The 15,918-nt window shown below is 30.2% G+C and overlaps 1 protein-coding gene across 1 annotated transcript; it reads left to right on the top strand.

The window, feature by feature from the left end:
- Positions 1-3,389: 3,389 nt before the first annotated feature.
- Positions 3,390-15,093, top strand: LOC145192935 (uncharacterized). Its single transcript, XM_090073078.1, has 3 exons — positions 3,390-3,708; positions 10,206-13,679; positions 13,764-15,093. Exons 1-3 carry the CDS (start codon positions 3,510-3,512, stop codon positions 14,765-14,767), a joined length of 4,677 nt encoding a protein of 1,558 aa, XP_089929204.1. The 5' UTR covers positions 3,390-3,509; the 3' UTR covers positions 14,768-15,093.
- The last annotated feature ends 825 nt before the right edge of the window (positions 15,094-15,918 follow it).

The following is a 15,918-nucleotide window of genomic DNA, read 5'->3' as shown; positions in this document are numbered from 1 at the left end:
CAAGTTTAATATGAAGTAAACGTTACCCTATAATTTGTTAATAGAAAAATATTTTTAATAGCTCTAAAATTGTTTCCGTTATTTCTTGTCACCCTGTACATGTATACATACTAAAATATATATATACATGCATATATGTAATATATATATATATATATATATATATATATATATATATATATATATATATATATATATATATATATACATACATATTACATATATGCATATACATGTATACAGTGGCGTATCCAGGGTAGGGCAGGCAGGGCATGTGCCATGGGCGCCAACCTGAAAGGGGCGCAAAAGAGGCTTGGTTGCGATACAATAAGCGAGAATTATATAAAATAGATTAAGAAATAATATATTATATAAAATATGTTAAGTTTTGAATTATTTCTCAGTGTTAGATCTATTATGCTTTTCTACTGTTCTGCAAAATATTATATTTCTAAAAAATGTGCTAAAAAATGCAGTTACAAATATGTCAAGGAAATTGACTATTATTAATAAAAATTGAAGAAAAAAAATTAAGATCGATAAAAAAAAGGGGGAGGGGGTAAAAAAAAAAAGGTATATTTAGTCCATATTTTAGTCAAGATATCATTGTTTTGCTGCTGACAAATTATGCTGACTCAGCATCAAAAAATGCAAACTTCATTTTTCTTTTAAAAAGTTAAAGTTTTAACATAATTTCCTTATATAAAAAACAAAAAACAAGTTTTTAACATTTATAAAAAAAAAAGTTAGATTTAAAGGGGGTGAGCCACCTTAAATAAATCAAAACTGAAATATACACTGGCGCCTGGTATTGCCTGCATGGGCGCCTTCTGAATCACTGGATTCGTCTTCTACAAATATATTCTATAATATTTTGTTGAGATATATTATGGTAATTAAAAAATATATTGCTTTTGTCAATTATATATAGTAAATTCTTAATAATTTTAAAAATAATTAGCTGAGAACCATGAATCGTTCTTTTGAGAAAAAGAAGGAAGGTGGGGCTGCAGGTCGAAAACGGCGTTCATTAGAGGCAAAAGAAAAAGAAAAAAGCAGCAAAGTTTTTAAGACGTTTTTTCAAAAATCGAGCACGAGCACGACTAATCTAGAAAATTCTGCAAGCGCAATGCCTCAAGAATTAGAAGATACTGGGTCAAGTTCAAGCAAGAAAGAATTAGCTGCGGCATCTATTGATGGCGATGCAGAGAATTTTAGTTATAATTCCAAAATCGTTGCTACTTCTGAAGAAACAGAAGTTGGGCCTGAGTTTGACAAAGAAATGAAGATTGATGAAGTTGAAGATAAAGACATGATATCCGAAAATGTCCAAATTATTAAAAATTCCATACCTAAAATTATTGTAGAACACGACATCGGATTTCTTATGTTTAGTGAAGAAACAGGAAAAGCAATCATAACTGATCCATTGATGCAAAGCAGCTTTATAATAAAATTTTAACATATGACTTTCTCACATTGCTAGGGTTTTGGAACAAGATTCTTGGCCGAATTGACCGTGTTCAAAAGAGGTTGCAGGACCCTAAAATGAACTTTCATAATGCAGCTTTAGATTTGAAATCGCTCCAAGATTATTTCCAAAGTGAGAGAGAAGTCTTAGTTAATGACTCAATAAAAGAAGGAGTTCAAATTTACAACGAATGGGGTATTGAATTTGAAAGACGTCAAAGAAGAAAAAAAGAATGGATGGCGAAATGTCAAGAGATGTTGGGTTAACAGCAAAAGAAGAAATGGAAAGGGTAATAAAAGGGACTGTCGACCGTCTTTTCAATGAATTATAGACAAGAAGCGTTCAATTAATGGAAATTGATGAAAAATTTGGATTTCTTCTTGATGTGGAAGGGTTGTGCTTCAATACGGAAAACAATCACTTAAAAGATCAATGTAAAAAATTTGGCGAAGTCTACAGTTCTGATATGGATGGACGAGAACTGTACGAAGAAATTTTGGACTGTAGAATGCTGCTTACTAGCCGTAAGGAAAAAATATCAAGTCCCGAGCAACTACTTATGTTTATAGTTGAATATGGAGACGAAAACGTTTTCCCTAATATGCATATAGCATTGCAAATATTGCTAACAATAGCTGTGTCTGTAGCTAGTTGTGAAAGATCATTCAGTAAACTTTAACTAATTAACTCTTACTTGAGAGCTTCGATGGGTCTAAAGCCGTCTCTGTGTTCTCGCTTTACTAAGCATAGAGCGAGAAATTACCAAAGAAATTGATTTTGACAATGTTATTAAGAAATTTGCAGCAATTAAAGCTAGAAAAATAAGTTTGCAATATATGTTGCATAAACAAATTGTTTATTTAAAATGAATAATAAATTTTTATTAAAAGTTTGTCATCATTTATTAAAAAATTGTAATTAAGCACTTTATGTGTGGGAGGAGGGGCGCAAGATTGGTGTTTGCCCCAGGCGCTATTTACCCTAGGTACGCCACTGCATGTATATATACTTATATGTATTTAAATAATTTGAAAGTAAAAAGTCGGAAGTAAAAACGAGGTACGAGAAAAATTGTGAGTTCCCGCCTCTTTTGGTTCACCCAGCCATCATGAAAAATCGGAAAAATTAGCACATGATACTTTATTTAGTTGAATTACATTTATCCAAATATTAATTGAAGAAAATTGCATATTGGCATGATGTTGCTCATAATGTTTAAGAAATGAATTATGTTAAAGTACTTACATGCTATATATAGAATTTAATCGCAATTTAAGTAAAAGTTTATTTTGGTTACATTTTTTGATTTGCTGAGAAATGGAGTTTACTATTTCATATTCGATTAAGTGTAAATACATGATCTAATACCTTTTTATTTATTTGATCTTTAAGTTCTGATTTTTTAATATTAAAGACTGATATCTGAAGGCTAATGGTATTTTGTTTAGCTCTCTATGTAGATAAGTTAAGGATTTTACGAAAAACTCAGTGCAAGTTTTGATTTACCAAGTATTAGTTTAGTTAAGTTATGGTAAAATGACAAACTTTGTTTGGTGGAAATTCTTCAGATATAATGTGGAAAGTTGTTCATTCTTTACATGTAGAGCATTCAAAGTTTGTCCTATAAGTTCAATTTTATGAGGCAACATTTATACTTTTATGGTTTTTACTCTACAAAACACTATTTCAATATATCTACCAATTTTTTATGGCTGTTGTTTTGGTTAAGTACTTATGTTTAAGTTCTTATATATATATATATATATATATATATATATATATATATATATATATATATATATATATATATATATATATATATATATATATATATACATATGAATTATATACATACATACATACATACATATATACATACATACATACATACATACATACATACATACATACATACATACATACATACATACATACATACATACATACATACATACATACATACATACATACATACATATACAATGATTTTTAATTTTTCATAGTGCAATGGTGAAGTGTCTCTTAAAGTATAGTTAAAATGTCTTTACAAGTATTGCGGCATCTACATAATTGGTCTTTAAGAAAAGAAAAACTGTTGAAGAAAGAGAATTTATTGCAACATGAAAGCATAAAAATAATTAAACTGATGCATCAAGATGGTGATAGTATAACTCAAAGCACTCCTTCATTAGTTGCTAAAATGGAAAGCATTTTTTCTGTTGAAAAAAGAAAATCTGGTAATTTCATAAAGCTGTGAATTATTTATATCTGCTTTAAATTTTTCATAAATTATAATGCAACACAAAACAGTAACATGCATAATGTTTAAGAAATACTTTATTTTTTCATTTTTGTTTTCTGATTCTGAACTGAAATTTTGATAGAAATTGACTCGTACCTAACTCAATTTTTTTGTTTTAAAAAAATAACTTTTATTAAATGTAAAATATAAGTTAATACCAGTTTAATTAATAATTTCAAAAAACTGGATGTTTATTAAACTATAATTTTTCAGAAAGACCAAGAACAATCACTCAAATAAACAATAGAAATTCATTTGTCTAAAACTGATCCATGAAAAAATTTGTCTTTGAATTGCAAATTAATTAGCAATTCTGGTAAACAAAGTGAAACCTGCATAGTTCCAAATTTCTTTAGTTAAGAACCAGCATAAAACCCCTTTATTTCTGCAAGGAACATTAAAGTATGTCTTGAATGTATTTAAATTGGACTTCAGACAAGTAGGTAAAAATTCACTAGGGTTTTAAATCAAAGTCCTTGCTATTTTTATTGGCAATTTGATTTTTATTTATACTTATTTAAGTGTATTTGTTACTGATCTGAAGTACCAAACGCCTATTATAAAACATGGTGGATGAAAATAGTTTTGGGAGTTTTTAGTAAAGGCTCTATAAATCCAATTGATCTTTTTTTGAAGTATCATTTCTAAACCTTTGCATGTTACTGTATACTAACTGGAATAAAGTAAGATCTTTTGTTTACTTATATAAGGGTAATATCCTTATGACATATGTACTTGAATCCTAAGTTTTTCTTGTTTAAATTTTGAAGTTTGTATAACAAGTTAGAACTATAAATCAACTCTAAATAATTGCATTTGATAATATGTGATTGAATTTGTTTATCAATAATCACCATGGTAATGTTAAGCAAGTTTAAGAATGTTTAATTTTTAATTTTTGAATTTTAATCTTTAAGTCAAAAATGTGAAGATGTTTCATATCATAGATAATTTGTTTTCTTAGTTTTGTTATTTACATTTATTTATATTCTTTATCATATACATTTTTCAACCAATAGAAAGTTTGTGTTTTTTTCAACCAATATTTGTCTTTTTCACTTTGTAAGCTCAATTATTACATGGGTAAAAAAAATCAATAATTTCTTTTTAATGATTTTTTTAAGAAATACTAAAGATCATTGATTAGTTTGGTTTCATTAATGTTTGAAGACTGCTTGCTTTGATTTTAAAAAGTATTCCTTTTCAATAATTCAATTTCTGTGAAACTATGAGCATTATAGGTTTTATTCACACGATTGCTCTATGGTGGACACAATATATTTATACTAAGTTTTACTCATTTGATGATTTATTTAAAAAATTAGTTCAGAGGTAGGAGAATTGTTAACTAGTTTACTAATTTACAAAACTTTTTGTTTAACTTATCACATTGGAAATGGAAACCTCTAATGGATTTTTTCATTTGCAATTAAATTAATTTTTGTCCTCATTTACCATAATTATACCGTAGCTGATACTGTAGCTGGGTCATTCCATATCAAATCACCTAATGGTCTCCAAGGTACCACCTCAAATTTGCTTCAAATTTTGACCACCCACAGTATTTATGAAAAAAATACAAACCTCAAAATTTCAGCTTGATTCACCTAACCGTTCAAAAGTTATAACTGAATCAATATAGACCAAAACCGGCGAAATTTAAGTATCTGGAGCTTATCGTAAATTTTTTTGATTTTTGACAGATTATAACTTTTTAAATAAAATAGATGATCACTTGAAATTTTCTATGGTAATAGTTTATCACCCAAATTATCTATTTTTGCAGGTGTTTTGGACTGGTTTTAAACAATTTTTGAGTTCTTGTACCTCAAAGTTGCTAATTAACTCAATATTAGACAAAGTTTTGGAAACTTTAATGCGCTACAGTTCAATACCAACAGACAAGCTGTGCCAATATTTTGTCATTTTTGTGTACTTAGAGTAACCACTTGCAGAAAAGTTTAAAATTATGTGTTGAAATTTGTTTTAGCACTTGCAGCAGCCTGTTAAAATATCACTTTTTTCAAAAAATACGATAAATTACATTCACTTCATAGGCATAGAAAGTAGCGTAGACAGTTAAAATAAATTATGAAACTTTTTACTGGCGAGGTTCCATATATAGACAATTACCAAAAAAATTTAAAGACTTATACTCTATCTTATGACATAATTTTAGCATTTTGAGTGCAATGGTTTTTTAGTTTAAAAGGATACCTAATAGCACAAGTTATATTATGTTTCAAAAAAAAAAAAAATCAAAAATGCTGAAAGTAGAAGTGTATATACACATGAAACACAAGTGCACTAATTTCTTTATCTCTGATTTACAATACTCATGATACTGTCATAATCATTATTAGCAAGTTTGTAGTTACGAGCACTTCTACCCTTAATGGCTGGAGCATTTATTTGACATATTACTTTGTCAAATGGAACCCAACACTGACTTGATCGTGCATCATTAGTCCATTTTAAATTTAATTTGTTTCTATGCATAAATTTTACATTAACATCTTGGTTTTCATTACAAATCTCAAGCACAAGCCCTATGTACCATTTATCATCGTAAAAACATGCAATGTATTTACCAGGTTGAAAGTTTGAAGGATTTTTTCTTGCCAAGTTAATAATATTCAACAAATGGGTATCAAAGACAGTGTCGCTAGAAATTCTCCGTAAAAATAACTTGTCTCCACCTGGTACAAAACTGTGATAGCTTCTTGTGCCTGGGATTGTGCTCATCTCTTCATATCGTTTCTTTAGGTTAAAATAAGTTTCATGGTTATTGATATCATCACTTGAAATGTAAAATATGTTAACACCTTTAATGTTTTTTTCAGCCCATATAAACAGTTCATTTGGTCTAAGAATCTGGTTTGCATTTGCTGCTCGTAGACTTGCTTTTGCTGCTTCTCTTTTTATAGTTCCTCCTATTCCATCACATGGACTTTTGCAATGGGATGTAGCAAAGAAGTGATGCTCAGCATTTATATTGTGATCTTCAAGATGGTACATTAAGTTTAACAGGCATTTGTAATTTTTGTACTGTGATACAGCACCATCACTGAAGTATTTTACTTTATTGATTGTGGGTAGTTTGATTTTGATCATTGGTAGTAACTTTGTGAGAAAACAATGAACTGTTGTTTGGTCATGGCGAAGATGGTCAGATATTGTACAATAGCATTCGCATTTGATTTGATTTTTTTCATCTTTGTAATAAACAGCAATTGGATGTAAGGTAGCTTGATCGGCTTGCCAGTAAAATCCTTGTACAGCATCTTGCACAAGAAAGCTATAGTTCTCTGCAACATCCATAAGAATAAAACAAGTGTGTTGATCTAACGGTTTTTTTTGCCTCTGATAAGTAGGAGGGTTGTGCTTCTTTGATAAAGTGGTGATGAAAAAGGTCATACAAAGTTTCACTTAGAGTTTCAATAAACTCAATAATGCTTGTTTGTACTGTGACAAGTGCAGTTCGATCAGTTGACACCCATTTTTTGTATGTGATCTGATTGTCAAAATCAAAATCATTATTTTCAAACACATTTTCCAAGTAAGTCTTCAAATTTACTTTACCGGGGCAGTTAGAACATAGATGAAACATGCAGCTTCGACTATCTATATTACAAACACATACTTTCATCAAATCTTTGTAATATGTTAAATGGCCCTTAGGTAAAGCAGCGCACATCAACTTAACATTTTGATGATAAGAACATACACAAACTGAGTGACTTCCTCTACTATCAACTGTGATGCACCACTTCGGCCTTAGTTCGCAGAACTTGCTGAATCCAACTTTGTGTGCAGGGTATAGCTTTTTAAACTCAAGATAAAGTTCTTTTAATCGAACTAATATTAAGCGTTTTTGTTTATGAACTTTTGCATTATTTATACGCACTGAAACAAAGTCTTTTTTTCCTGGACATTGTCTTGTAAACTCTTCAGATTCATAAATTTTAATAACTTTTTGTTTAACAATATCTTCCAATTGCTGTCCTATTTTAGCCTCAGGTTTAGCAAGTATTCCTTTTTCATTTTTCAACTTTCGAGCTTTCTCAGCAAGATGTTCTGAAACTGAAAATGTTTTGCAAGTTTTTTCAATTGACCAACTATCAGGAGTTAGTGTTAGTAGTTGAACTTTTTCTTCCTTCAAACTTATTTTCATTTTGTTTTTTATTGCATCTAACAGTTTGTCTAAATCATTACATTTTATACATTTTAGCTCTTTTTCTGATTCTATATCTTTTGGGTCTATATCCAATGCTAACGCTACTAGGTTTGTCATACTTGTTGCAATTTTTTTAACCTTTTGTCTTCCATATCCTAATTTGTCGCGCCTACTTACATTTTTGAGTGGAGATATTTCCAATAAAGACACACTCTTATTAAGAACTGTCTTATCAAGGTCTGAACAACTAAAATCTTCTTCAGCAGCTTCATCTTGACTAACTTCTGTAATTTTTTCAAGTTTGAATTCATTCAAACAGTTAGTACAAACTTTTTGACCAGGTTTGATCCTAAGTTGATTTGCTATTGATATGTTGACTTTACACAATCCCTTGATAATTTTTTTCTTGTGGACTTTAAATGGATCACAACAGTATTTTTGAAGTGCTTCATATCTAGAAAAATAGGCTTTTTCATGATGAAAACATATCTCCTCATTTGGTTCAAAAGTGTATCCTATCCTTTGAATTAAAACTTCAATATCAGTATCTTTTAGTACTATTCTTCCTACTATTCTACAATATTTCTCTGACATTTTTAACTAATCAAAAAATATTAAAATTGAGGGTTAATTATAACTTTGTTATATTTTTCCAGTAATAAAATCAGTAAAAATGAACTCTCAAGTATAAATGTGATTAAAACTGTCTAAAATGCAACCAATAAACTATTTATACATATAACTATTTCTGCATACACAAAACTTTTTAGTTTTTGGTTCTTGCAGTAATAAAAACTAAAATAATAAAATCCAAAAAATACTGTGCAGATTTAGATTTTACTACAAACTCTTGAAGTAAATTATATCATTATAATTATATTACATGTATAAAATTAAACAAATATATATTAAAAAATCATATCAAACAATTTAAGACACTGATAACGTTATTTTACGGAAAACTGATTGTATTTATTCAGGGAAAAATCAAAATTATACACCTAAGTCATAGGGCTACAATCATGTCATAAGATAGAGTATAGGTCTTTAAATTTTTTTGGTAATTGTCTATATATGGAACCTCGCCAGTAAAAAGTTTCATAATTTATTTTAACTGTCTACGCTACTTTCTATGCCTATGAAGTGAATGTAATTTATCGTATTTTTTGAAAAAAGTGATATTTTAACAGGCTGCTGCAAGTGCTAAAACAAATTTCAACACATAATTTTAAACTTTTCTGCAAGTGGTTACTCTAAGTACACAAAAATGACAAAATATTGGCACAGCTTGTCTGTTGGTATTGAACTGTAGCGCATTAAAGTTTCCAAAACTTTGTCTAATATTGAGTTAATTAGCAACTTTGAGGTACAAGAACTCAAAAATTGTTTAAAACCAGTCCAAAACACCTGCAAAAATAGATAATTTGGGTGATAAACTATTACCATAGAAAATTTCAAGTGATCATCTATTTTATTTAAAAAGTTATAATCTGTCAAAAATCAAAAAAATTTACGATAAGCTCCAGATACTTAAATTTCGCCGGTTTTGGTCTATATTGATTCAGTTATAACTTTTGAACGGTTAGGTGAATCAAGCTGAAATTTTCAGGATTGTGTTTTTTCTACAAAAGCTGTGGGTGGTCAAAATTTGAAGTAAATTGGGGGTGGTACCCTGGGGCACTTTTGAAAAACTAGGTGATTTCATATGGAATACCCAGCTGGTAATAAAATTAAAAGAGCTTTTAGCATAAAGTTACTTAAGGGTGATTGATTACCTTTCTAGCATTAATTGTACCTCCATTAATAATAGTTTTTAGGCAAATTTTTTCATACTGTCTAGTGAGTGTCTTAAATGACTTTTAAGACACTCACTAGACTTTTTTTCTTTACCTGCTCTTCACTCATGAAGAGCAGGTAAAGAATTGATGGGTAAATAATTAATGGGAAAATAGAAAAGAGTATTAATGTAAAAGAATTAAAGTATTCACAATATTTGATATTGCTAATTAGTTTATCTTCAAAGTTTTACAAAAAAAATAAGTGCAAGCATAACTAAAAAATTATAACGATAGTGTGCTTTTGTTTTACCTGGTTATTGATGCACCATTCTTTGTAATAGATTAAAAACACCTGCATAAAAAATCAAAAAAACTTTTAGACTAAAAATACCTGCATAAGAAATTCCTTTTACTCTATATTTAATGCTGCTTTAATTTTTTGTTATTGACTTTTCAATTACTGTTGTCTTTTTCTAGGAGGCAGTTCCTCTTCTTTCACCAGCCAAAAATCAATCAAATTGGCTCAGAAGATGGAACTTAATATTTCTTTACTAAGAAAGATCCATCATTCCAAACTATCAAATAAAACAGGGAGAAAAGCCTGTTTAAAACAAAAAGTCTTGCAAAACAAATTTCTACCTTTATCTAAAAAGATTAATAAACTGAAATCTATGCGAAAGAAATTCCTAAAATGCCAGTACTGTTTTCACAAGTTTCCGACAGAATTCATTCTGTTTAAGCATGAGAAGATCTGTTTGTTTACAAGTGCTAATGACAAACCAAGATTATTTGCCAAGGATCTACCTACATTTCTTTATTCATGTGATAGTTGTTGTAAAAGGTTTATCAATCAACAGGCTTTAGATCAACATTTAAAATGTGAACATCGTTCAAGGCCTACATGTAACAAATGCTTTAGGATGTTTGAGTGTCATCAAATGCTTGTTGAGCATGAAGAGGTGTGTACTGGTATGTTAGATGGTAAACCAATAAAAAAGCAAACCCATGGTTTGATCAGTTTTATATGTACATCTGATATTTATATATGTAGCAAATGTGAGAATCCTTTCCCATCACAAGATCACCTTAGACAACACCAAGTTTTATTACAAAAGAAAATGCCAATAGACATAGTTTTTGAAAAAGGTTTTGATTTACCAGCATCTGAAGAATTTAATAACTCAGAGGAACATAAAGAAATAAGTAGAACTATGGAAATTAGTGTTAATAATGTTGCTTCTTTTCAATGCACTCAACCATTTCAAAAAGGCGAAAACTCTTGCATAAATTGTGGCAAAATATTTCAAAATAATGCAAGGTTATTAAACCACGGACATATTTGTAAAATAAAGCTTGCCTATTCCTGTTTTTTCTGTTCAAAGCAGCTTCGTAGTAAATTTCGATTAGATAATCATCTTTCATCTTGCTTAGAGCGTAAATTTATTGGTCACCATGAAAAAAGTAATTTGACCAGGTTCAAATGTCAATATTGTGAGCAGTTTTTTCTTCTGAAAAGTCTATACAGGCATCATATACAAACTGAACACAGCAATATTTCTGCTAAAAGAAAAATCTTTAAAAGTGGTATGAAAAAACAACAAGGTGGTGTAAAATTATCTGGAAGCATTTTGTGTGGAAGTTATAGTAATTCAAGTTGTTTCAAATTCTGTGTTAAGGAAAGTTGTAACAAGAAACCAATTTTTAAACCATTGCTTAGGATAGAAAGTATACCACCTGGATCATTATCAACATCAACTAATATCTTGAAAAATAAAAAAGTCTTTGTTGTTAAAAATCTGCTTGAAAAGAATCCATTTATATGTAAGTACTGTGACTTTACTTGTATGTCAGAACAAACATTCACTGATCATTTACAAGTCAAGCATAAAAATTTATCTAATAGTTTTCATCTTGTTTCATGTAAAAACTGTTTTAATGTATATCTTAACAAGCAAGATTTAAATAACCATCTTTGCAACTTTAAAAAGACATTTCATCAGGGAAAGAAAGATGGTGATTTTTCTGTCTCAGATACAAGTATTAATTCAAAAACTTTAGATGTGTTCTCTTGTCCAAGCTGCTTACGTGGCTTTAGGCAAGAAAAGTCTTATGTAAGACATATTCAGGTTTGCAAGGTGTCAATACAGAATATAATTAAAAACCCAGATGATAATTGTATTCTTAATCATCTTTGTTATGTTTGTGGCTGTACATATGACAATATTGTTATGCATCTTATTGGGCATTCTCTTAAAAAACCTTTCCGTTGTACCGAATGTAATTATTGTTCAGGTCAAGCAGTAGCAACATATAAGCATATGCAAGAAAAGCATAATATAATTCATGAAGATTTCAACCACCAAAACCCAGATATACATTCGAAAGAACATGGTTTTAAGAACTGTAGTTCTTGTCAAAACTTCTTTCTTAATGCTAAAGATCTTTCTAGCCACAATGAACAAGGTTGTGAACAAACCCCATACAAAAAATGTACTGTCCAGATTCGAAAAGATACCCTAAAACTAAACACAATATTACAATGTATGAAGTGTTCTATCCACTTTAAAAGCAAAAAACTTTTACTTTTCCACTTGAAGGCATGCCCCTACCAAAATGATATTGCTCCTGGCATCTCTGCCCAAAGAAAGTTAATCTTGACAAAGAAAACGAATTGTTGCCCAAATTGCTCTAAACCTTTCAAATGCAATTTATCTTTAAAGAAACACATTAAAAGTTGCTCAAGATCAACTTCAGAAGAGCGAGAGTCACTACTCATTAAACCAGCAGGGCCCAATATAGAATCTCTTCAAGCAGAAAAAGAGGAAAGTGAAATCGATGCGGCAGTTTTAGTTAGCTTGGAAGACGCTAAAGAGTCCTTAGTATCGTTAATTAATGATTACAATACAAACAAAAGCTGCAAAGAGGATACACAATCTTTCTGCAGTTCATTTGTAAACAAAGAGAAAGAACTGAACAATCTTGATAAACTCACAATAGCATTAACGAAAATTACAGCAACAACAATCACAACAAAAGCAGTAGGAACCACAACAAATGCAGTAGGAACCACAACAAATGCAGTAGGAACCACAACAAATGCAGTAGGAACCACAACAAATGCAGTAGGAACCACAACAAATGCATTAGGAACCACAACAAATGCATTAGGAACCACAACAAATGCAGTAGGAACCACAACAAATGCAGTAGGAACCACAACAAATGCAATAGCAACAACAATAAATGCAATAGCAACAACAATAAATGCAGTACCAATATCAGTAACAGCAACAGAAAAAACTATAAACTGTTACAAAAGCAAAATTAATGAAGCTATAATAGAAGGAGAATTGATATTTTCTGAAGATATTTCTTTTAAAGTTCCAGTATGTTCTTTAGTTGAATCACCTAAAAAGTTAGACAAATTGCAATCCCATAAAGTTGATTCTACTTTAAATGCTGGATTTAGTTCTATAGATAATGAAGATACTTTGCCGTGCTCACCAGCAATTATTTCCAGTTTTCGTATATATCCATGTCGAAAATGCAATATATCTTTCACTCTACCAGAAGTTCTTGAAAATCATTTACTTTCGGGTCACAGTATTGGGCCTGGAGTAAATCCAGTTATTCAGAATACAGGCAGCGCAACATCCAATTGTACTAGATTAACTTCTAACAAAAGAAACTATTCAAGTCTGTTGGAATGTAAAAAGAATGATATTGACTTCACCAAACGTGATGTGACTTTTTTAAAATTAACAGGAACACCTGTTATATTGCCGAATTTTGCGACTACATCTTGCATTAAAAATAATTGCTATTCTTCGTATTCGCTGGCGCAAGAAAATGAATGTAGCTCTGTTGTAAATGACAATATCAAAAACTTTGAAAGATATCGTAGCTGTTATACAAATCCCAGATTTACAACATCTCTTCCGATCGCTGACGGTATGTTGATTTTTTCTCCTGATATTTTTTCTTCCGAGTTTTTTTTACTTTTGCTTTTAATAATTACTTAGTGACTTTATTTAGGTCCTGGCATGCCCCAGTATAGCTCTTGCTCTTCTATTCCGTATAAGAAACCGTACTTACCTGAAAACTTTCAATACACCGCAAATCTACCTATATCATCCCCCGTATTCTTCAATCATGCCCTAAACTCCTATATTACACCTGAGCCGTTTTCAACCAACCTACCGCCGTATAACTCTTCTAATTATAACGCCTATTTCAATTCCCTGTCAATTTATCATGTATCACAACACCCTGCACCTCGTAGTTTGCCTGCTATATCAGATCATTACTATTTTCCTTTATCAGAAGGTAGACAACCTGGTCATAATTTAACTTTACCCCGGGAAAGTCTTGCAAACAAGCCTACGCAATTTGTTTATCCTCGGTTGCAGGCTGAATATACTGGCTTTTCCAATAATAACTCGTTAACTAAAATTCCAATTACAGTTGCTGAATCTAGTGTTTCTGAAGCCCAACTAATTCAACATGAACTTCAAGCGAATAATCGATTGTTCCCCTCCTTTTTGAATGAGAGCTCAAGTAACGTCGCGTCTAAAATTCGGGGTGCTGACGAAAGTTTTAGGCCTTATCATGATGTTAATACTATAAACGTAGTTGGAACCAATTCGTTAGAAAAATCTCTTTCCAATGCCCATTTTGACGAGCAACACTATGTTCACAATAACCTTTTCCATTCATCCGACTTAATGGAAAATAACTCTATATATTCAAGTAATTTGGAAAATATTTTCTTGCACTCAGCTAATTTGGAAAATAACTTTTCACACTCAGCTGATTTGGAAAATAAATTTTTACTAAAAAGCAGAACTAGAAAAACACACTTTGTTAAAAATAAAGAGTCGTGTGCCCTTGAGAATTATAAGTCCAACTTTAGACCTGCACTGCCAACAAAATCCATGGAAATAATTCAGGCTTTAGAGAATAAGCACCATCGAAGGAAGCAACTAAATCCAAGACCATTGCGTGAAAATTATACTACAGAAGCCAATGCCCAGATATAAAATAATCTCATTAAACTATTTTATATTTTGTTATTTTTTTATCTTCATTAAAAAAAAAAAAAAAAAGATCAGTTTCACCATAATTCTTGAGTGAAGCTTTTGATTAGGCGAAATATTGCGTCACTAGGACCTTAAAGTTCGCTTGCGAGTTTTTTTATTGCTTTTTCTTTTTTATCTCCTAAATTTTGTCAATCCTTTCATGTTTCAAATATAAATGTAAAAAAAAAAAAAAATTTACACCTGCGGCGTCTTTTATCTTTTTTTTTCACCGTCGGGTGAATATGTTGAGGCGATATGTATGTTAATGTATTAAAAACTTAAAAAAACAACAGAATTTTATTTTTTTTCTTCCCTAAAAATGAAACAAAATTTAGCCAAATTATTTGCTGTGAAAAAAACTCAGGTAAATTGCTATATCTAAAGTGTTAACCATCCGGAACTTTTCATACTGTGTCGGAAATCGAAAATATGGCTATCAGGACAGTAAGTTGTTCAGAAAGATAATTTAAAACTTTAATAATTAAAAAAACTAGTCACTATAAAAAGATCTGTGCCCGTTAAAGGTCATTAACCATTTCAAAAAAATTTTTTCTGAGCGTTTGGTTAACCGTACGGTCAATAACCAAAATTTCACCATTCGTTCAATAACTGGATACCCGGGTACCCACCAACTGTGTAGTGAAAAGAACAAAACTATAATGTTCGAAATTTATTGTGAAAAAGAGAAGTTTTTTTTTCTTTATTAGAAAGTAATAATACTATAAGTAAATAATCGTATTGAGTAATGAATAATACAATGGATGATGGATGGAGTTATGGAAATACGATGGATAAATTAGGTTTTCAACGGTAATGAGTAATTTCCTTGTTTTATTTTTGAATAAATTGTTTTGTACTTTTAATCAAAAAATAAAATAATAAACTGAAAACTTTTTTCAATAGAAATGTTTTCGAAATATTTGATGGTGAAGAGTCTGGCAATGGCCACGTGTTGGATAGTGACGATGATGATTTTTTACCAGAGTGAAGTGGCAGCTTCGGATTTTGATGATACTGGTAATTTACAATTCTATTTTCTATTATGCAACAATGATTTTGAAATATAATGTTTTATATATTGTGTATATTTTTATAAGAAGTTGATGAGAATG

The sequence above is a fragment of the Hydra viridissima genome, unplaced genomic scaffold (assembly GCF_058129835.1).
Source record: "Hydra viridissima isolate aposymbiotic clone 2 unplaced genomic scaffold, HvirCarnegie_v1 scaffold_15, whole genome shotgun sequence".
Lineage (NCBI taxonomy): Eukaryota > Metazoa > Cnidaria > Hydrozoa > Anthoathecata > Hydridae > Hydra > Hydra viridissima.
Note: the sequence above shows the minus strand (reverse complement) of the source record. Positions and strands in the feature narration are given on the sequence as shown.

Bases quoted from the DNA above. Each gene is read 5' to 3' on its own strand.
- LOC145192935 (XM_090073078.1), top strand. From the start codon at position 3,510: ATGTCTTTACAAGTATTGCGGCATCTACATAATTGGTCTTTAAGAAAA. The intron at 3,709-10,205 runs GTAATTTCATAA...GTCTTTTTCTAG, and splicing joins TGTTGAAAAAAGAAAATCTG to GAGGCAGTTCCTCTTCTTTC. The intron at 13,680-13,763 runs GTATGTTGATTT...GACTTTATTTAG, and splicing joins ATCTCTTCCGATCGCTGACG to GTCCTGGCATGCCCCAGTAT.